Source organism: Buceros rhinoceros, unplaced genomic scaffold, assembly GCF_000710305.1.
Source record: "Buceros rhinoceros silvestris isolate BGI_N320 unplaced genomic scaffold, ASM71030v1 scaffold3428, whole genome shotgun sequence".
Lineage (NCBI taxonomy): Eukaryota > Metazoa > Chordata > Aves > Bucerotiformes > Bucerotidae > Buceros > Buceros rhinoceros.
In genome coordinates this window covers 17,922-41,628 of record NW_010424937.1, presented here as the reverse complement: position 1 = coordinate 41,628, position 23,707 = coordinate 17,922, and the positions used below count along the sequence as shown (strand labels likewise).

The window sequence follows — 23,707 nt, the reverse complement described above, 5'->3', positions numbered from 1 at the left end:
TCTTACATTGAAACTAAGAGGCTTCTGCCCCTTCAGGGCAAGCAGAGAGTCATCATGGGAGCCATTCATGATCCATCATTCTCTGAAACCATTGATGGGAATGAGGTACTTCTTAATGAAGATCTCTTAGGTACATTTAAATCAGGGACTGGAAGTATTAAGAAATGGACTGATTTGGAAGATGCCTTTAGGAATGAAGATGAGTTTTTTCCATCCCAGATAGGAAGAAAATCAAAAAGTGCTTTCTACCAAATGAATGATGATTATTTATTTGCTGCTGGTCAGCCTCAGTCACACAACCACCTTGAAGAGATAGAAAAATTCATCTCAGCTGATGAGGGTAATCCAAAAATAAATATTTTACAGAACAACTGGAGCCATCAGAGAAGAATGAGGAGAAGGAGCACAAAGCACAGGAGAAGCCAGATGCTCGATGAATCTGATGAATGGGATGGGCTATATTCCACAATGTCAAAATCCTTTCTTTACAAACTTTGGAAAGGGGATGTCTCTTCCAAGATGCTAAACCCTCGACTGCAGAAGGCGATGAAAGATTATTTGAGCACCAATAAGCATGGGGTGCGGTTCAAGGGGAAACGAAACTCCAAGTTGACAGGAGACCAGCTATTCTGTGAGCTAAAAGAAAGGGTGAATGTGAAAACAATAGATGGCAAGGAGGCTCCCTTCTCCACTCTTGGATGGGAAAAGCACGTTCCCCAGATTCCACTGGGCAAATTGTATACACATGGCTTTGGGAGCTGTGCTGTAGTTATGTCTGCTGGTGCAATACTGAACTCCTCTCTAGGCGATGAAATAGGTGAGTGAAATGCATCTATTCACATGCATATATATGTACATATGTGTGTTCGTGTTTGTCTTTCAAAAGGTTCATTCTTCTCAAGCACAGGTCTGTAAAGACATGTCGTTTTCACTCACCAGCATTACATGAATGTGAGCATATGGACTTCAGTGAAGCTGTTTCCATTCAGGACAGTAGAGCTGAAAGGAAAATCAGGCCTTTAATTTCATTTAAAGAAAACAATGATGCCTTCTTATTGTATTACTGTTTGTAGAATAAAGGAGGCACTGGTTTCATCAGATCTGCCATATTTGACATTTTGCTGTAACATGTTTATTTCTCTAGCAGATTAGAGCCATGTCCAGGTTTTATTTCGCAAAGGTGTGTTGTACCCCTCTGTATTTTGTGGTGGCTCACAGAGAAACTGCTTGTTGTATTGCTGTCCCACAATGAACTTTGTCTCCGTGCCAAGAAGCAGTAGAGCATCCTCTTCATCTCTTGCATGTTTAGAGTTCACAGACATATTCAGACACTTCAGTAGCTTCATGTCCCATGACCTCTGTTCCAAGAGTGAATTTAAATAAGTTCAAGGATCTCTGCCTATTGTTTTTCCATTGCTGCACTGAATCAGAGAGGTTACAGGTGTGCTGAGATGTTGTTGTCACACAGAATTCCCCACTTGTGGTAACTATTTAGAAAAGGATTGTGGAGTCATAAAACTAATCCAGGTCAGCTTTATTTTTTAATTTTTCAGAAATGAGTACTACTACTCGTGTTAGCGTCTCAGTAGTTCTTCATTTCTGTAGTACACATGCAGTATGCTAAGAGTGCTGGAGGAAGGATGAAATGCATGTCTCAAACTTGCTTCTGGAGCAATAACAGTTATCTCCTTCAGCTCTCCGTAAAAGCCTTTTGATGTTCACTCGTTAATCCTCCCATCTTCCAAGACTTCACATCCCAATACTTGCTTCATTGCACTGTATCATCTCTTGGACACAGCTGAGTTTCTTTTAAATCTCTAGGATATATTAGAGCTGGTATCATTATCAAACTACTCTAATAGGCTTCCAGCACAGTACGGGTGCCCATCTGGCTTGCAGCTAAAATTATACCAGGGTAACCCCCAGTTTCATGGAAGCCCCACTGATTTAGAAATCTGTGGGGTGAAAAAGCTTAACAGTTCCTCCCTTCTTCAGTGTGTTATCCTTGTCTGAAACAAAATCTTCTGTCAGTGTTCCTCTGTACATTCAGTTTACACCAGTATGGATTAGTGATGTACTGGAGAATCCATAGCATATTGTGACATACTCACATAATTACATATGGTATCATGTATCATGACATATTTCCACACCCAGGTGCAGCCCAGGTGTGGACTTTGGTGCTTGACATGGTAGTTTGGGCCCATATGGTCTTGTGTGTACTCATTTTCTCAGGAGCATTCTGGGCACAGAAACCTTATGCCCTTCTCTGAGGATGAGCTTTTGATTTATTTGGGAAATTGTCATCTGATGTCATCTAAAGGGAGGCGATGCTGTTTGGTAAGGCCTACACAGAAGTTTCAGGTCTCCTTCTACCTGTTGTACAGGGAAGTGTGTGGGCCAGCAGGAGTCACAGAAGGTTTTGGTTTTTTAGTCTCTTCCAGGACATGGGCAATGCTTGTGAGAGAGCAGAGAATTTGTCCCAGAACTCAGGGGAGGGTCAACTAAGTGCTTACAGCCATCCCAGAAGGGCCTTGGTGCAAACCTATGGGTTTTAGTGGTCTCCAGGGAAGCACAAATTCACTGGAGACATTGTGCCAGTATTTCGCGCTTAAATGGTGCTGCTTTATGAAGTCATCCTGGGACTTGTGCTGAGCAACTCCGTGTCCACGGAGGCGTGGCAAAGTCAGCATCGTTAGAGTGTGGGGAAGAACACTCCATGCGTGAGTTCTGGTGTTTGGGCCGTAGGCTGTACAGCCTTGGTTGATGAAGTGGCTCCAGGCAAAACACTTTTACTACTCTTTCGCCTAAGAGGAAGAAAGGCACAAGGAGGCAGCAGCAGAGGACCTTTCTCTTCACAGGCCTTTAGCTCCCTCTTCTGTGTTCCTGTTAGAAATGCAGTTAATTGGTGTTTTGCCTTTTGCCCATCTGCCCCTCACCCCTCCAATTGCTTTTGAATCAAACTAGGTATGGATGTACTGTGCAAGTACATCAAACATTCCCATCATGATCATACTCTTCAATGGGAGACAAAATTATTTTGGTATCATCAGAAATTAACAGGGATCTGTGATCAAACTCCAAACCTTTTATATCTTTAAAATGGTTATCTCCGAATACTCAATAAGATTAAAACCAGCTATTATCAGTGTTAAGCTGAATCCTGATCATATATTTCATGGTGAAGGAAAGGTTTTTGGTCTTGAGAAGAAGAACCAGCAGAGGTAATTTGGAAAGGCAGCACACTGTCCCTCAATTTAGTTGTGAACCAACCAGTTCCCATTTCTGGACACAATTCCCAGTTCTTGGTCAACAGACTGTCAAAAAGTTGTCAAATGCAGGTCCAAATTTATGTTCTTAAATTCATAACCAGGTTTCAAGTTTAAAGAACCTTTGCTTTTCTTTTCCTTCTCCAGAAATGTGGAGTATCTGCAGCTCCCGTTGACTTAATGTCCTCTAGCTCCTACACTAGCTCCTAATTAAGTTAATTATATTTAGGCAAATGCAGGCTAGGTGTTGAGACATAGGGACATAGAAAAAGCCTCCACTCCTTCTTAGCTTCTGAGGAGTTGGGCTCAGTGGAGATTTGGCAAAAATATCTTTTTTCAGATTCAGCACATTAAAGCAATAAAGTATGGCTGAGATTGGACTGCTAGATTCATGTCACACAATGTTTTCTTGCATGGAGTACAAGAAGCATGGAGTAAAGGTGTGAAAGGACAGAAGATCATAGTTTGGTAGAATCAGGCCTGAACTCCGTTGAAGAGTGTTGGTTATCTTTGGGATCTTTGCCTCCTCTATTATTCGGCTACAGACAATCACTTTTGAAGTGGCTAAAGATAAACGGCTGTGTAAACTACCTGTGGATTAAGGCATTACATGTCCGTTTGGGCCTGAATCATACTTTCTGCTTCCGTCAATAGAAGGGATATAAGTAGAAGAAGTAGGAGGCTATTGACAGGGACAGTGCATCTCTGAACAATGGATATATCTTACTGTCCCTCACACTTTTTGGGCTTTGAGACCCCGTTAAAAGAGGCATTGGGAGAGTAAGTCTCTTTCATCCAGAGGAGGCTTGCCATAGCATCTACCCTTGACCCATACTTGACCTATAGCTGCTTTGTATTCTGCATGACTCTGAGGTCAAGAGCTTGTGGGGAAACACTGACAGTTCAGCTCTTGTTAGATCTTCAGGGATCCTCAGGTTTCTGTGTGTGAATAAGTGTGTGGGCTGACTTCCCTGCAGAAACTCTTTAAGGTCTTGTACTGACCTTGAGAAAAGTATAGAACATGATCAGTAAGTTTGGGGTAGTCTGAGATTTTCAGGTATTACAAAATACTGTGACACACAAGCTTATAGTTAAGCGTTGTTATTCATTTAAATGTGCCATTAACATGCTTTTGCACAGAGCAATTCTTTGTAATTCTTGCAATAGAAACAGCAAGCTATTGTGTATGGGTACTGAGTGTACTAATACCTTCCCACACTGAGTGTATCCAATTAAGAGAAATATTTAAATATTGCAAGCTAAATTAATAGATGATTCTTAACTTTTTTCCACTGAATTTTAAAAATGTTAATAACATGGCAGATGCAAGAAAATTTTTGTTTGGGCATAGTAGAATGTTTATCATCCTCAGAATATAAAGACTAGGAGAAATATATAAGGTTTATGTTGGTTTAGATAATTTGTTTTATTTTACTGTTCTATATTACTAAGAAAACCAAATCACCTCCTCATTTATGCTCTTAGATTCTCATGATGCAGTTCTAAGATTTAATTCTGCTCCAACACGTGGCTATGAGAAAGATGTTGGAAATAAAACAACCATGCGGATTATTAACTCTCAGGTAAGATCTTCCTTCTGTGAATTCAAGTCAACGTCACTTCTGTACCATATAACGTTAGATGAATGACTTCTGAGAAAGTGTTGGGTGATCAGGGAAACAGCTAGTGATTTAACGGTCATGATGTAGAGCAGGCAGAAGTTCTCCCGTACAGGGATTTCACACTGCTCTCAGTGTAAAGTGATTGCAGTAGTTACTTGATATCCGTGTTTCAAAGAATTAGTTTGTAAAGTTTCTCATGTGTTCTACATTTGTAAAGGCTCTGCAGGATGCCAGAGCCATCAGCACAGAGGACCTTCACCGCACTGCCTCCGGGATCTTCACAAAGCCGGGGCTGTGGGTATCCCAAAGCTCTTTTCTCATATTCTCCAGTTCCCCAATTATTTTCTCACTGGAAGGTGGAAGAAATGGGAACTGAGTTGTCTTAATACATAACTTTAGGCAAGTCATCGTTCTTCAAAAATTTAGAATGAACTAAAAAAAAAAATTTAATGTACACCGGATGCTACACATAAGGTGAGTTGTTCATCTGAATGGAAAGAGAAAAGAGGATTTTCTGCATATGGGTGTCAACAAATAATTGTGCATTGAGCTATAGTGACACCTTATGGTTAAGAGTAGTGTTTCAGTTTTGAAAAAACACCCAAACTCTGTGGTCTTGGACAACCCAAGACTCTCCTCTTTATGAAATGCAGCCAAAAAGCAACCAGAGAATTACTGTGAAATGTTACAACGTATTGTAATGGTGACTTTACTTAGTCAACACCGGTGGTATGGTTGGCCATGTAGCATGCATGCCCTACACATTCTGATTCTTCCTGAATGAGAGCAAAATTTTCATTTACTGTAATTCTTATGAATTTCTTTTTGATTGTTCTTCTTTGAGTCACTGCCTATGCAAATCATCATTGGTGGGTGTGTTCTCTGTGTGTGTAAGCCACTGCAGGGAGGATTGTTCACTGTTACTCCCTTTTGTAGCTCTTTGTGAGGCTGACTAGATCTTTGAAATGATCTGGGTTAAATATGCCCCCTTTCTTTTGCTCAGGGGAAGAAGCAGAAATACCTTACTCTGGCTTTAGTGCTGAAATCAGTGTATCACCAGACATTGATCTTGATGTCTTTTACTTTTAAATTTTTGTTGGGTGGGGTTTTTTTCCCCATCTTCGACTGTTCTCCATTTTACTGTTTGCCAAAATGTCCTGGTCCTGACCATGACTGAATTCCTGTGCTGGGCAAGGAGGAGGGTTTAGAAACTTTATTTTGTTGACTAGTCTCAATAGGCTCCCTGTAGGAGAAGAGAAATGCTGCCAGGGAGTGATCTGAGCTTTGTTAGCTCCCCAGAGAATTCAGAGAGACTAAATGGCTAAATTAGCAGCTCTCCAGTGCTTGTGGCAGGCTGGAATCCCCCTGGCTACTAGAGCTGCTGCAGCACGCTCCTGCTCACGTTGCATGAAGAGTCGTGTGGTTTTCTCTGCTGCACTGTCCATTGCTGCACTGTACAAGGCCTCTCAGGAAAACAGGGAATGGCTGAAGTTCAGGCTGGGTCAGCTCACACAGCTTTATCACAAGTGTTCATATTCCCACCACCACTGTGCTCATTCAAAGAGGTCAGAAGCTACCCGTGATGCTCTGGCCACCAGCTGAGAAACTGGACTTCCCCTCTCAGGGAGTGAAATCTGCACAGGCCACTTGATAAAAGTCGCTTTCCCTATCAGTACTGAAGGTGGGTTACCCATAGAGGTTTACTGACCCTCCATCCCTCCTCACTGTTGGAAATTCTTCATTCAGTTGATTAAAAGGCTGCTGTGGCCCTCTGCTTCCCTCATGTTCTCCACTGTGAAAGCCCAAAGGATATGAAGGAAGCCAGTGCAGCTACAACAGATATGGTTATTCCAGAAGAAACTCATCTCATACATATGAATGCAGACTCACTAAGAGCAAAATTTGTGTGGGCAACACCTCCAAAGGACTCTTGCTTACTGAAAGGCAAGTAAGAGCTCCTTTGTGTGGTAACTGTGGTACTGAGCTTTTAAAAGCTTGACCTTTTGATCTGTTTACTCTGTGCTCTCAAAAAAGGAGTTTACATTCTCAGGCAAAAGCTGTTCTGAGAAGTGGAGTTGGGGATGCTGATAGCAGCACGACTAATTCTGTTCTTGTTATACAAGGCTGATGGAAAGTCATTAAGCTCAAAGTTTATGGTAGGAAGAATATTGCTATAGCAACAATATTATTTTTCTGAAGAAAAATATGCATAATCAAATATGGCTCATTGGATCCTAAAGGGAAATGAAAATTAGTAAGAATTTATTTGTCTGGAATGTTGATTAGTTTAACAGCTGGGGCCAAATTCGCACTGTTTCAACCAATGCTGAAATCATTCCACTCAATCCTGCCTGAGATTGGATGCACCAGGGATGAGAGAAATCTGGTTAGGCATGGAGGGGCTGGAAAGGGATGAGCCAGCAGGAGTGAAGAGTGAGCTTCCAGTGGGGTGGGAAGATAAGGCAGAGTACCAGGAGATGAGAGCAGTAGGTCAGAGCAATATGCCAGTTACTATAAAAATAGCTCTATCACGTGTCTGTTCCTGGAATTATTTTTCTAAATTTGCCAGCTTTTACAGACATGGACTAATTGCCCTCTCTGGAGTTCCTTGAAAAGAGACTGTCTTGCTGTTGAAATGAGAAAGCAACCAAAAAGGGGGGAGGGGGGGAATGTTAGGGACAGCAGGCCGGGAAAGACGTAATCCTTGGGGGCTATAGCCCTTCAATGAAAGCTGCTTTGTGTCTAAGTGGAACTTGCAGGCAATCTGAAATACCATAGCTTTTGTTTTAAAGTTCCAGAATATACAGTAATGTTGCTATACAATTATGTAGCATCTCAAGTGGTCCCATCATATTCCTCACAGATGGAGAGTAATTCAGCTACTTCAAACTGTCATGAGTGCCTTTTATGGCTAAGCTCTTTTTCATATATTTTTTTTTAACAAAACAAGATGCTTAAAATTGACCAGAATTAAAGCAGAACAAACAGCAGCGTGGGGAGGACTGTTCATTTTAGAGAAGGATTTTGCCATTTTTCTGGATCCCACTTGCTTTTAACACTGTGCAATTCTTTGCATCTGTGTTTGCAGATTCTCACCAATCCAAACCATCACTTTGTCGACAGCTCCTTGTACAAAGACGTTATCTTAGTCGCCTGGGATCCTGCTCCCTACTCTGCAAATCTGAATGTGGTAAGATGTCTGCATGGGCCTTTTTTCCCAATCAGTCTGAAAGCACTGAAGAAAATGAATGCATTTAGTACTTCAGCCTCCTGGTTCTCACTTGTCACAATGAACCCCAACATCTGTCTTTATCTAAGGAGTGGGGAATCCTTTTTCTTCATGAATTGGTCAAAATTGTTTTGGAGGTCAAAATCATTTTAGTAGCCAGCACTTGTACTGGAATGGACTGCTCTGAGACACTAGGATAGACTGATGATGGCATTTTTTGATAAAACTTTGCTATTTTCACGTAACAGTGAGTTTTCTGTGTGTTTGCCAAGATTGCTAGATTTCAGAAGGAGGTTGTATCAGGAAAGGTGAAGAATTGCATCTGTTTTTTCCCCACCTTCCCCTTTGCCTTTCCAGTCCAAACACGACACCCTAATGAAAATCTCTCTTGGCGTCTTCCCCATTTCTCAGGCCTCCTCCTCACCAGTCTACCCTTTGTGTCCACTCGCCCACAGCCATCTGTGCCCTGCTATCCACCCCCTCAATGACAACAGCAGACATCCATCTGGTTGTCACTGGGGGAGTCTTTGCTTTGGCTGGTGCTGTAGCTCCAGTGGACTAGTTGATTTGATGGTTCTTGGCAGGGGGAGCTCAGAGCTGAGCAGGCTGCAAAGCAGAAAGTAAACCTTCATCTGCTGAGCTCCCTTAGCAACAGATGCCAGAGGCTGCCTCACTCCTACGCAGACTGCCGTAAGCCTGCTTATTGTGCTGTTGCCTCCACTAGGGACAGGGTCACTTTCAGATGATGGTTCACCCCCAGACTATGATCTTGTGTCAAGGCTCTTCAAAACCCTCGGGCCTGTGAAGGGTAGATGGGCTTGGCTCCTCCCACTGCAGTTAATTGCTTATTGGGAGTCTATGTATGAAGAAAGGAAGCAGAATAGCCCAGAGTGAGGACTCACTTTCTAGGAGAAGCATCCACTGGTGCAGGCTGCTTTGCTACTTTTGCTTCTGTTCGAAGAACCTGACTGAAGCTAGTTCACGTTATTGCACATGTGATGTTCAAAACATGTTTGATACTGTAAGATTTAAAATATTCTTACTTTTTTCCTCCCAGTGGTATAAGAAGCCGGACTACAATCTGTTCACTCCCTATGTACAGCATCGCAGGAAGAATCCAAACCAGCCGTTTTACATTCTCCATCCGAAGTTTATATGGCAGCTCTGGGACATCATTCAGGAGAACACTAAAGAGAAGATACAGCCCAACCCTCCTTCTTCAGGTTTTATTGGTAGGTGTATCAATGATGGGCCCAGTAGACACGTTAGATTAAAAAAAATAACCTCACTGCGTGAGTGTCAAGTCCATACACATGTACTGTTTGCTCTTGGTGCTCTATACAGAAAAAATGACTAGCTAAAACACAGTATGAACTAGAAAATAGTTGGGTGAATATAATGCTCTGCTTTCTTGCCCTTCACATCAATAGGATGCATAGCATATTCTTAAAACATACACATATGTGTGAGAAATTTGTATTGTTCCATATTAATGTATCTGTTGAGAACCTACTCAGTTCTGTTTGAACTTTGTTGGAATCACAGAGCAGAGATGCATCAGACAACAGGTGAAAGCATATGGCGGATCATACAGAGGGGATGAAATCACTGACAGGCCAAGCTGTATTCCCTACAAAGGTCAAGGAACGGGATATCCCATGCCCTGTCATGGCTTCCAGTGCTCAGTCCGAAAGTGCCCAAAGCATCCCTCTTCTTACACTTGAAGAAATAGAGTTTCACTGTATTTTTTGGTCCTTCCTTAGTATTTCTTGGGGGATAATTTGGCACCATGCCCGCACTTCATACAGCTTATGACTTACCTGACACACAGCAGATCCTGATCGTGAATGCAAGTAGTCAGGGTAGCAAGGCTGGGTCAGGGTCTTCCTTGGTCATGCTTCTAGAGACACAAAGGGCAACAGAGCTCCAAATACCTTCTTCTGATGTTGAAACTCCATCCTTTCCTCTTTGACATTGTGATATTGGTCTGTGTATTTGCTACCATCAGAAAATGTTCTTTACATTCTTTCTATCTGAATCTGAAAGCAAAGATACCTGACATTGCATCCAACATGTGAAGACCAGTTCTGAGCTCTTATCTTGGGCTCTGTATATAGTAGTGGCATGATATTGTGGACCACACCAAAGGCCTTAGGGATGGTGTTGAAGCTCTTAGAGGGATGGTATAAAGTGTCTGGGAGATGCCCATCTATGACCTGAGTGGATTGTGCTTACCTGGAGCATGAGAGGAAAGAAGAGTAGACCTTGTGTGTTGGAGAAGGATGGCTTGGCAGTTGGTTGCTTCTTGAAGAGAGATTTTTGGAACCCGCTTGTCAAAATTCATAAGGAGAAGACTGCTCATGTGGAATGACCTCAGCAGCTGCATTCACATTTTGCAAAAGCATTTTTTGGAGTAATACAGTTGTTGATAAAAATAGGTTAACAGCTGCTGATAGAATAGTGAAGAGAATCATTGTGCTGTCACTCTGTATTTCCACCATATATGAGAAACACTTCAAAAGCTTTCTTTGAAGAAATGGAGTGAATTTCACTGTAAGAATAGAACAGTAATCTTCAACCCCAAGTCTAAATGTTCCCGACAAAAAAAATCCTTCAAGCGGAGAAAGCTTAGAAAATACCAATCATTAAACATGAAAAAACATTAACAACAAAAGCTGTACAGATAAATATACTCTGTGTGTATAGATGCAAATTTGTCTCCTTCTCTTCCGCGAATTTTATTTATATTTTTCTTTTCCAAAGGATGTGCTTAGACATTTTGGTAATGTTATTATTAGCTTAAGGCAGTACGACAAGCTTGCTGGGGGTCATATCCACCTCATTTGTTAACTAGCTACTGTTCTGATAGATGCATTTTAAATATTTTATTAGGGAGAGGCTTCCTGTTTTAGGAACCTTATCAAATGGTTGTCTATGCTTTGCACTTGTAACATAACAAACTGGGAGACAGCATAGAAACAGCAACTGCGTATTGTCAAAGGTGGACATAAAGGGCAAGATAAAGCATAAAAATATAATGCAGCTTGGCAGAAATCTGAAAAGTCATGTCGATCTTCACATCAGGTATCCCTCAACAGCTCAGGCAGCAAAAAATGCCAGTTAAAGCTGGCAGACACAACTGAGTGCACTTGTATGAAAAGTGTATCCTAATATTGAGCTTCTACCTGTTTATTACAAAATCTATAAAATTATTTCCTGTAAAATTAATAGAAAGAACGGGTAAATGGTGACCATCATAAAATATCAGTGCCTTAATTTCAAGAAGTTAATGGGAAAATAGTTTATTAAATGGCCACACTGCTAATACCGTTGTGCTCAAAACAGCTGTATGAAGAAGCGAGGCTGTTCTTAAGTAAAGGGTATGAATTTTCACAGGCAGAGGGACCTGTACCAGTGAATCTAAGCTCTTTATAGCATGGACCATAGTGATTCTAATCACTTTGTAAGAATAACTTACTGTAAGTCTGTGTGCAATACTCTGCAATTCGAACAAATACAGACTCCACGCTTACACCAGCAGAAAGTCTGGCAGCCCCCTGTGAGCTGCGGTTATTTGTGGAGGAAGAGCAGCAGTTCCCCAAATCGCTGTTGCTGCAAATAACATGGAAAAGGATCTGGGTCAAGTGAACACCTTTGTTTAAAGATTTTTAACCCTCTGTAGCCTCAGTTTAAAAAATTGGACAAATGTATAAATTAAAACATGGAAACATCAGACTATTTCCTTTCAGGAATGTGAGAAATGTTTTAGGGTGGTCTTCAGTATTTACATTTTTCACCTGCCAATTGTATCTATTTCTGCTGCTTAACACTCTTTATAAGAAACTGAGTCTTCCCACTGGGAGGACGCTTGGTGGAATGTTTTCCTATGGTTCCTCTGCAGCAATGAGTCAGCATCCTTCAGCAGTGATGGATGTCGGGGGAATCTTTTAACGTTAAAGTCACAATATTATTTTCTTGGAAAAGGAGCCAGTGGGTCATTTGTGGGGAAGAGGTACTCTCTCACATCCACGACTTTAGGGGAATGAGAGAGTGAAAAGAGGTTGGACCCTTTCCCTGGTTTCTCCGCTACGTGGGAGCTAGGGAGGAGAACATTTTTTGTGTTTCCTTTGAGGTACGGGATGGTCTATCTTGGCATAACTCTCTCCTGGAGCCCCCAAATCCTACATACATTGACGCTGCACCAGCATGTTGCTGAGGAGAGGCAATAGCACTATGATAGCTGGTGGCCCAGGTGAGGGAAGCACAACACATCTCCCAGCTGGAGAGGAGAGGATGGGGAGAGAAGTGTGACACAGAGCAGGATTGGCTGCACTGTACAGATTATGTACAAAATAAGGTACAAGTCTAATGCTTTAGTAATAACTGTGTTTTGTGTACATTCATGTACAGTTTTTAATATGTCACTGCTTCCAACCCCTTCTGAAATGGTAACACACAACTACGGAGGTCTAAAACCTCAGTATTGAGTGAGATGAATACTACCCAACACAGATCAGCTTCCTCCAAGAACAGAGTTTCTCTGTTCCTCTTAATCAGATTTTAACCTGTCGATGTTCCTGTCCTTGGTTTTCTTCTAAGCAGTGTGTCAGCCCACTCATCCATCACCAGTGCCAGACTATTACACACAGACCCACATCTGACCGCAGTCTTTTCTGCTAAATTTGTTATTATTTTAGAATTGTTTTCTACCCAACCTAGTGATGGGTGCAAGTTCAGGACATTGTTGAAAGAAGGCTGAACTCATTGCCTGTCAGATGGCAGCCTGTTTATCATGTGTTACTTCTGGGGGTACCCCATGTCTAGGAAGAATTAACTTGGCACAGACAAGTCACCCTTTACTGTGGTATTTTCTAGCTCAAAGGCTAGAAAATAATGACCAAGAAAACACAGAGACTATTGTTTCGGTTTGTTGGGTTTTTTGGTTGGTTGTTGTTTTGGTTTTGGTTTTGGGTTTTTGTCAGGAAAGGTTCACCAGGGTAAACAAAGTCTTTTGTTGTAATATGGGAGTCCTTTTTGGCTTGTTTTCTGAGACATCAGTGTGGACTTTACCTGGCTTGTAACTTTGCCTTTTGTGGCATGTCATAGCTTCACTAATGTCATTCCTCATTATAAATTACTTACTTTTTGTCTCCCTAATCTAATCCTTAAATGAGCTTTGAGAACCCATTCTTGCATATTTTTGCTTCATTTTTGCAGCTGCCACCTTATGCTTTTAGACAAAACTCTGCACAGTAGTCTCAACATCTTCTCTTATCATTAGGCAATTGCCATGGTGGCTTTTTGCAGCTAAATTTGTTGGTTTACATTTGGTTGAAAATTGGGTTTGCGGAATGAGTATTGATATGTTTACACCTCCTTTTGGACTTTGATCTACTCCATTTTTCTCCGAAGAAATATAAGCATCCAACCACCAAATCTTAGATTTGGCTTCCACTGGCAAATCCTAAATTGACAGTAGAGAAAACATCACTGTTATTAGGGAAGGATTTGCCCTATCTTTTGGCAGCAGAAATAACTACAGATAAACATACACTCCCTATTAATACAGTTTTCACTGTGAAATACAAATTCAGTCTTCCCTCCCTCTTTCTGAACGTACCAAAGCACAGCCTTTAATTGAGGCTGATAGTGTATAAATCAGCAGTGTCTATTTTTACCATTCTGCTGTAAGAAAACTGTTCCTATAACTTGGTAGCCTATGTAAACAACCTAGTTCTGACCTTACATTTTTGACCAAGAGTCAAACTGCTTCCTTGAGTTTCTCAAGAGCAACATTCTGAGTGCATTGGATGGGTTGGTACATGAGCATTCAGAAAGTTTGTAGGCTTTTAAATAATATCTAGATTGTTTATAGGCTTTTGTTCCTGTCCATTGTTTACTAACTGGATTTGCTAGGAATTCCTACTTATGTAGCCACACAGAATCAAAGAATCATTTTGGTTGGCAGAGACCTTTTAGATCATCAAGTCCAACTGTTAACCCTGCACTGTCAGGTCACCACTGAGCCATGTATCTAAGCACTGCATCTCTATGTCTATTTTTAAGTACCTCCAAGGATGGTGACTACACCACCTCCCCGGGCAGCCTCTTCCAATACTTCACAACCTTTTCTGTAAAGAAACTTCCTACTATCCAACCTAAACCTCATGAGGCACAACCTGAAGCCATTTCCTCTCATCCTATCGCTTGTTACATGGGAGAACAGACTGACCCCCACCATGCTACAACCACCCTTCAGGTAGTTGTAGAGAGTGAGAAGGTCTCCCCTGAGCCTCCTTTTCTCCTGGCTAAACAACTCCAGTTTCCTTGGACACTTTTCATAAGACTTGTTCTCCAGACCCTTCACCAGCTTTGTTGCCCTTTGGATATGCTCCAGCACCTCAATGTCATGCTTGTAGTGAAGGACCCAAAACCCAGTATTCGAGGTTCAGCCTCACCAGTGCCAAGTACAGGAGAACAATCACTTCTCTCCTCCTGCTGGCCACACTATTTCTTATACAAGCCAGGATGCTCTTGGTCTTTTTGGCCACCTGGGCACACTGCTGGCTCATATTCAGCCGGTTATTGAGCAATACCAGGTCCTTTCCCACTGGGCAGCTTTCCAGCTGCTCTTCTCCAAGCCTGTAGTGTTGCAGGGGGTTGTTGTGACCCAAGTGCAGGACCTGGTACTTGGCCTTAATGAACCTCATACCACTGTCCTTCGCCCATCGATCCAGCCTGTTCAGATCCCTCTGTAGACCCTCCCTACCCGCAAGCAGGTTGGCACACCCACCTAACTTGGTGTCATCTGCAAACTTGCTGAGGGTGCACTCGATCCCCTCAGCCAGATCACTGATAAAGATGTTAAAGAGGACAGGCCCCAATACAAAGCCCTGGGGAACACCACTTGTGACTGGCCACCAATTGGATTGAGCTTCATTCACCACTGCTCTTTGCATCTGGCCATCCAGCCAGTTTTTTATCCAAGCCATGAGCCATGAGGAGCTAATCCATGAGCAGTCCCTCAATAAACTTTGCTAGCTTACCTCTTCTTACATACCCAGCAGCTTTGTCTTTTAAAAAGCTAGTTTAAAGGTCTCTGATATTACTTTTTTTTATTATTATTATTCCCAAATCAGAACATGGTCTGTGTAGATGTTTATATTTTAGGTTGTCTGTGTGGGTGGTAGTCTTTGCTATATGTTGTAGCTTTTAGTGTAAGATATGAGCCACCGAACACAAAATGGTAACTAAGCCCAGATTACTTTATTGTTGGGAGAGGGAAAGGCTTCTCTGAGGCTTTACTGTTGACATTACAGACTTAAATTTATGCATCATTAACAGTTGGTAACGTTATTTTAATCTTCATTTGCATGCATTGGGACAATAGTACAAGCAAGACTATCATTACACTGCAACGTTAGCAGATCACTGTATGACTATGAACTAAAATTTAAAATGACTTTAGAGAGCATGTTGAATAGAAGATTGCAGCTAATCTCCAGCTCTGCTTGGAAAAAATACGCTTGTGTGAACTGAAAGAAACAATTTGACATATTAAGAGCTGTCTTTATTAATGTTACTAACTCAGCTGTTTGCCAGCAGTTGGTGAAAGAACAGAATAGTGCTTACTCTTTCCAGGTCAATTCTGTTCAAGTATTATCATACAAGTAAATAATACTTCCAAACAGATAAGCTTTATGTTCTTCTTATTCTAGTAAAAAGCACTCTGAAATTTCAGTATCTCCTACTTTGTGCAATACAGAGATAAAAGAGAAAAAACTCTTGCAGCACCCCAAATCATATAAAAAAATCTTTACTATTCTAAAGCGTCACCCAAATTTTAATAATACATTAAAAATTGTATTATATTACTGGTCAGCATGTTCCAGTCTATGCTCATATTACAGAATAAATATTCTTGTGATTAACGTACAGCTTTTTGCATTCAGCATTAAGTGATAAATATATAATTTTCTAGGTCTATTTTATAATGCGAGTGTCTATATATCACAGATGACAAGTATTGCACAATTTATTAAGCTTAGGCACAGGTCCATTTAGTGACAATTAAATTTCTTAATAAATATTTTATTTTCTTGTGGTATTATTTCTCATAGTTCATTATCTAAACAGAGGTAGAAAACCCCTTTTTTAGAATCATAGTATTTTAAATAGGCAGAGCTCCTTTTATTATATGTTCCAAAGAATAACCGAGGAACATTTGGCCCAGTTTCAAGGAGTGACAGATTTTCTTGTGGTACCTGAAATCTGGTCAAGAGAGACTACAGAATTAGACTGAAGTATAGAAAACTATACGTTCTAAATGCTTAATGTTTATTTGTAATGCTTTCAAGTGCAGAGATTATCAAGCATAAACTTACTAGTGTGTCTAGCTAAATTAATTTCTGTAACTAAATTTGTGGTGTGTGTGAAATGAGACACATTATGATTATAATAATCAGATTATGTGTATTTAAATGTTTTCAGCATCTCTTATATTTTGTTAAAAGGATGCTGAGTTCTTGCTGACTGTTCAGATTACTCTTACTACTCTAGATGCTTTCGTATAGCATCTGTTGTCTTCAGGTATATGAAACTATATTTTATTTACTTGTAAACTAGAGAACGTTCTTTTTGAATTAGTGTGCTAACCACAAAGCCTAACTGTACTGCACAGAAGATGTATATGTTGGAAGTTCAAAACCTCTTGAGACATTAAAATTGTCAAGAACAAATTGAAAAACATTTTCTCCTTTTGATTAGAATCCACAGTATATGTTCACTTGTACAAACGATCCATGTAAGAAATTAAATCTTAATTTAATACTGGTTTAAATATTTTCAGCGCAGATTGCAAAAGCTCAGGACTTTATTTGTGGCAATTGGACTGAGTTTAAACCAGACCAAATGCTTCCTGACACCACAGGATTTTGAAATACTATATTATACTACATTATATGAAATATAATATTTCGAATATTTCAAAAAAAATATTTCGAAATACATAATACTTTATTAGCGTCTAATATTGTACTGCTAAAACAGACTTGCAGGTTGACTGTTTCTCTGACAGCCTCATCAATTCTTTGAAAAAATATATTTTAAAATACTTTTATAAGAATATTCTATGCTAACAACTTTTCTCCACACAAGCAGAGTTATTTTTCATTTTTCCATTTTCACAGCTGTAACCAAAATGGGGCTTTTGAAAATCCAGCAAGGGTATTAGAATTAGATTAGATTAGATTGGTTGTGATTTTGAATGTATGGTTGCACCAATCGTGTTTGGCAAAGCTAAAATCATGCCAGAAACTGTGACATCTTTCCTTACTATGAAATTTAGATAGGATGTTTAAGATCTAAAAGTTTAAAAGCTTCAGGATCACATCTGGAAGAGACAAGGCCTGATGGTTATTTTCGCACCTGCTTGCTGGATTCAGCATCATGCCTACAACATTATTTTTGCATGCTTCAGTAAACTTGGGAAAAGATTCAACAGCTCCATTTCCATCCTTGGAGATATGCAGTACTGGGCTGGGCAGGACCCCAGGCAACCTTATCTAACTTCAAACCTGTCCCTGCTCTGAGGGAGCTCTGGACTGCCCGCACAGTTCTCTCCTGACCCCTCCGCAGATCTCATGGAAACATCATCAGTCAGATTGGCAATATTTCTGCTAGTTTGTACTGGAGCTTAACAGGTTCTTTACCCCAAGGCAGGATAGCAATACTGCTACTGATAGAATAATCCAATTAATCTAGTTTTTACAGAGGTTTTTTCAGGCTCACTGATGAGAAGCAGACTTTGTGCTGTATCCCATGGACTTCTCTCCGCATTCATTCCAAGGAGTACTTCACCTTTTTTTGATGTTTTCATGCTATAGATTAGCCTATAGGCTTTCCTTTTCAGGTTTTCTTAAATGGTGCATGTCCTCTGGGCTTCCCTAAACACTTTGTAATTCTGTGCTTTCTCTCCTATTCCTATACCTTAATCCTTATGAGTGTAAAAAAGACCCTATTTCTTCTCAGCTTAATCCTTGCACATAAAATTGACCTCTGTTCATGGTCCATGGCTAAGTTAGTCAGAGAGCAGGACTCACCTACTTTAGATGTCTCTGGTGCAGGCCTGTATTTGTGTTAGTCTGCCTCAGACTTACTAGGGCACAAAACAGGCACCACTTAGATATGGCTATGAGACTTGTACTCCTGCCTACCTATCCTGTATTGAGAGTGCAGGTAGAACTCATGGAGTACAGGTCCCTGTGCTGAAACTCAGGCTTCCCCTACAGTCAAGAGAAAGAAACAGGAGCTTCTGGGTCAAGGACTTGTATGATCCATTTTTAAATGTATGAGTAGATGTGCGCTGCTTCCTACAAGTGCCCACTTTCTTCTACTGACAGTAAAGGAGCCTGTGATACCTGTCTGAGGGTGGGTAAGAGCACCAGTGGGCACGTTTGGCAGATGAGTCACACGTTTTCATTTCTTCTCACCGTGCTCCTGGAAAAGCCAATTACATTATTTTTCACAAAGCTCCAAAAGCTTCTGACCTAGGAGAGTGGAGGAGGAGGTGCTTGTTAGGAAGAGCTAGACTCTTCAGTTTCTGCCTAGTCACTGGAAAGCAACATCACTTACAGGGAACGATTCATCCCATCCTAAAGCAGACATCTAAAGTAAGACAGATGAATTGTGGCCTAGAAATACCTGTTTTCTGCATTGTCTATAAAAAGTGTTTCAGATCAGCTAGGTCAGAAATTGGCATGAACATCTCAGTGAGATTAATTCTGTCCAGACTATAAAGTTTTGGGACAACAACTGTCTCACCATACTCATTAATGTGTCCTGAGGTCATGCTGAAGCCAGTCTGTGCTGTTTAAAATGTAGTAATTGTACATTGACTCAGAACTAACTTAAGGACTGTGAGCTAAGACCAATGTGAAGTATATCGTATGGAAATTCTTCACCCTGCAGGCTATCAAATGATGTGGCTCTCATTCATACTGATGCTGATTATCATGGAGGAGTGCTGCGATGTGAAACAAAGTTACAGATGATATTGAACGGCAGTGATGTGAAAAGTATGCAGACAGCAGAAATAACTAGATAGGTGGACAGTACAGGGAGAAGAAGTAAACAAGGGACGCTTGAAACTCCAGCTTTAATATGTGCAGGAGGAAATGCGAAGAGATTCAGCCACAGAAAAGAAATGTAGGAAGTGGTAATATGGAAAGAGATGTGTAAAGATAACAAATGGGAAGCAACAGAGGATTTCTCAGAGCAGGCTGGCAAGTTAAACAGGTTAACAGAAGCAAGATCAATTCAGTAGGCAGTCAGATGCCAATCTCTTCTTTGAGATTGCATCCAAAAAATAAAAGCTCAAATGTAATGTAAAAAAATATTTTGGGGATCGTGTAATTGCCAAAAAAAAGCTATTAGTACTTTAAAAAAAATTGTAAGATCACTGAAGGTAATGTGGAGAAAAGGAAAGATGGGGAAACTGAGTTATGAGGTAGATGAAAATACAGACAGCTTGGCACACTTATACCTGCTGGATACAGACATCAGTAACTCACTGCAATGTCGTTAACACCAAGCAAAGAGAGAAACTGACTTAAAGAGTGCTACTAAAAAAGCATGGGCTGGAACATGAGACCCACAGCCTGGGTATCTCTGTTGGCAGCCCTGTCTTAGGGACTCTAAGAAAAACAAACCAGACATGGCATTAGAAAGTAAACAGAGCAAAAATTTAATATTTCCTACTACATGGACTAGTGTAAATGTCCTCATGGTCTAAACTGCTGCAATTCTTTTAAAGACGGTCAGTTCGTGTTTTTTGTAAACTTATATTGCAGTAATGGCTCTACAGCAGTAGGGCTGTCCCCTGTGGAGAGGGCCTCATGTCCTCTAAGGCACGAAACAGAAAGGAAACCATTGATTCCCTATTTTAGTGAGGACTGTATTCATACAAAGAAAACAACTTCTTTCCAAATAGGGCTTTTTCTTTTGCCTTCCCCTCACTCCTTGTTTTTAAATGTAGTGCTAAGCTACCTTCTGTTTTTGAATGAAACAGCAGGACTAGAACATTCCAAGGGAGAATTGGGGGGCTGTGGCAGCTAAGTGGAGGGATCTAGCTTCTCGAGTTCACATGGATTGAGTGTGTAATACCGCATGCCCTGGGATCTTAGCCATAGCTGGTTGGGATGGGAGTGCACTGTTGGTCTCTTTTTGGCTGGGGATCTGTGGTGTTAAAGGTGCTAAAGGAGAAAAAGTCTGACACTGACTGCCATTTTTTCCCCAGAGTAAGCTTTGGGCATTTGAAACGTGCACCAAGCCTGGAAGTCTCAGGAGTGCTCCCATTTCCATCAAGACAGATAAGCCTCTGTAGCCCAGGGACAGCTCAGCATCTGGTCATCTCTACTCATTGTCTTAGCTCATCTTTCAGTTTGTCAAGCCTAGACTTCAGCACAAAGATGTGCTGTAAATTAGTTTAGAAATTAGCCTGTCGAGTCAGTGTTTTTCCTCCCTCAAAACATTGGTGTCCAGCATGAGCAAACACTTCAGTGGACTGACAGAAATTATGGTTATTTATGGGCAACCTAATCTGAAATTCCAAGATGTGGACTGGATGGAACAAGGCAGGAGCTAAGCCAGATAGCCCAGGACACCTTTCAGATAGATTCTGGAGGACATTGATCCAGAGATCACTAAGAACTAGAACTCCACTAAAACACTTCTAAGTGCTCCATTAACTAATTTACAGTAAAGTCAGTGAAAAAATTTTGTCTTTATTGAACCATACCTGCAGTGCTGTGGCTGTTTATTAAGGAAAATTGAGTCCCAATTTTTGTTCTTGACAGTTTTCTTATCCCACAAATGGCAAATTTTTTAATTAATTTTAAGGTTAGATGGGTAATGTGGCGGTAAAATGAAACACTCTCCGGTTAAGGCTTGTACTTTCTGTCAGAGCCAGATTTCCTAAGACACTGGTGGTACCAATTTTGAAACTGGCTCTGGGCTTGGCTCTGGATGCAGGAGAGAAGAGATTTTACCATCTGTTTCTGGACGTGGTTTGTCATTGCACATGTTTCCACCATCCATCCTCTGATTCAACTGGATAACGGTTACCTTGGAGTGGCAAGTGGGTTCTCCATCAGTGGAGGAGGGAAGTTGGCAGTGGAAAAGCTGACGAAAGCATTTGTAAAACTGAAACAACAAAAAAACAATTCTAGACATAGTTGTTAGGCAGCCTACAAATCAGAGCATCTCTAAAACAGCTTGGAGGCAAGGAAACATGGTTTATTAAGCTTGTACTTTTTGCTCAAATAGGGATTAAATATTTTTTCATGAATCTGTGTTTCTTGCTGCTTAACACAAAAGTTCACTTAAATTTGTGGACTTTTCCTTTGAAATTGATATGCTTGGATTTTCTAAGACCACAGACTCTGTAAAGCTGTAGAACAATCTAAAATATTTTCAGAACCTTTCATTTATGATAAAAGAAGATTTAATCACAGAAGTAATTTGTTTTCAGTTACTTCACACATCAGGCAGGTTAAAAATCATTTTGATAATCTAATGATACACAGCAGGGAGAACATAAGATTCTTTTCATTAGCAAGCCATTGAAACCTCCGTGTTCCCAAACTGCAAACTAAACTTCGGAGAATGGTTTTGCTTAATTAATGGACTGAAATAATGGTTTATGTTAATTCATTTCACTTGTGAGAGCTACCCAAAACACCTTTGATGCTTTATGATTTCAAAGCTGTTGTGCAGAAAAAAACAATTCCATCAGTTCTCATTTGTAAGTGCAAAGTGAGCAGAATTATACAGCAGTCTCCTCTGAGATTTGATGGTCACGTTCCAACAGATAGGGATACTAGAAGTGCAACAAGTGCTTCAATACATTTTCTATACATTCTAAATGAAATCTTAAAAAAACCACATGGTGTCCCAGGTTTACTTTGTCATTTTCCTTTTGCATGGCTATGTGAAACAGAAGAGGCTCCCAGAAGCTGTTACTCATGTGAAACTATTGCAGTTTAGACAGTGCTGTTGATCAATAGTTGATATTAGTCCCTTTGAAAATGTGCAGCCAAACCATTAAGATTTCTCTTATTTCAAAGCTATAAAGATCTTCTCTTAGTATGGTTTTACAATTGTGTTGTAGGAAAACAAATTTTGCATAAGCCCACCCATCTTTTTCCTGAAGCCATCCTGATCTTGAGCATGGGTTAAAGAGAGTAACAGCTTCTTAGGACTGCACCTAAGGTCAAAGCGAACCTTTCCCCAGCTTTAACAGGAAATTAATTTCCATATGGCCTTTCTTAGCCACTATTCACAGTGCTGATGATCATCTGCCACTGACACATGGCAGGAAAAAATGGATTGAGATTTTGTGGATTCCTCCTTGCTGAGCAGGAGGTCATCAGGGTTTTTTCCTTGTGACAGCACTGCTCTAAGAAGGTACTTGCTTTCCTCAGCCTCTCTCTGTGAGACTCTTCACAAAACTGTCAGAAGCTGTGGGTTTTTGTGCCACCGCTACGTGGCTGATGTTTCATTATATGCCTTCCTGTATGTATTCAGGCTGCCTTTTTGGTCATCTTACTGCCTAGATAGAAGCAAGTGGATGGGAAAAGTGGAATTGGTTCAATTCCAGACTAAGAAAGACCGATAATGTAACAAGGTGGAGATGTCTCAAGGAGTACACTGGTACCCTAATATTGCCAACGATCTGAATGAACCATCCAAAAGCTGTCGAGAAGAAACATGGGTGATACTGGCCCCTCTTTCTATCCTTGTTTCCCCTTGCCATGGTGTACAAAAGAAGAAAAGGCAAATCAGTCAGAACTTTTATAGCCTCAAAGATTAGTATGTATGTAAATATTTGCAAGACACAGATATCCAAAAGCACAGTGGAGGATAAAATGGGCATACCTGGGATTTTTCTGTATCTCCTGTACATGGCAGGTCAGAGTTTAGCTGTGGAAGTGGTAGAAGTAGCAATAGTACCTCCTTAAAAACACCGTCAGCTGCTCTGGCATACCTGGGATTTTTCTGTATCTCCTGTACATGGCAGGTCAGAGTTTAGCTGTGGAAGTGGTAGAAGTAGCAATAGTACCTCCTTAAAAACACCGTCAACTGCTCTGTTTGTATGTGTGTGTTCTGTATTCTGCAAGTGAATTTAAAGACCTGGTCTGTCTTGCTAAATAGCTTCAAGAATTGATAATATACAAGAAAACCAAGAAAAGTGATCCACTGACTCAAAAAAATTAGCAGGCACTGCATTGGGTCAGGTCTCTTATTCTCGTGTGGAATGTTTTGAGGACATGATAGGGTAAATGGGGGGAGGTGGGAGACAGCAATCTTCTCACTCAAGGAGGCTGGTGGAGGTATGCAAGCCCTTTATAGGGTTTTTACACTTATGATGCATCAGCTGTATGGGGCTTGCAATCTTCATTGTAAGATGAAGAGTGAAAGCTGCTCTAATAAAATGAACTATTACTTCAGTTAAATGATTTTACAGAATTAATACTTAAGGTGTGCAACAGAAAAGGAAAGCAGGAAAGAAAAACAGATTGGATGACTGT

General features: G+C 40.7%; 1 protein-coding gene across 1 annotated transcript in view; it reads left to right on the top strand.

Moving 5' to 3' along the window:
* Nucleotides 1-23,707, top strand: part of ST6GAL2 (ST6 beta-galactosamide alpha-2,6-sialyltranferase 2) — a 24,355-nt gene that overhangs the window by 216 nt on the left and 432 nt on the right. The window contains exons 2-5 of the mRNA XM_010140954.1: nucleotides 1-817; nucleotides 4,755-4,852; nucleotides 7,980-8,081; nucleotides 9,178-9,352. Of these exons, the coding sequence (XP_010139256.1) occupies nucleotides 1-817; nucleotides 4,755-4,852; nucleotides 7,980-8,081; nucleotides 9,178-9,352 (1,192 nt within the window). The remainder of the gene's footprint in view (nucleotides 818-4,754; nucleotides 4,853-7,979; nucleotides 8,082-9,177; nucleotides 9,353-23,707) is intronic.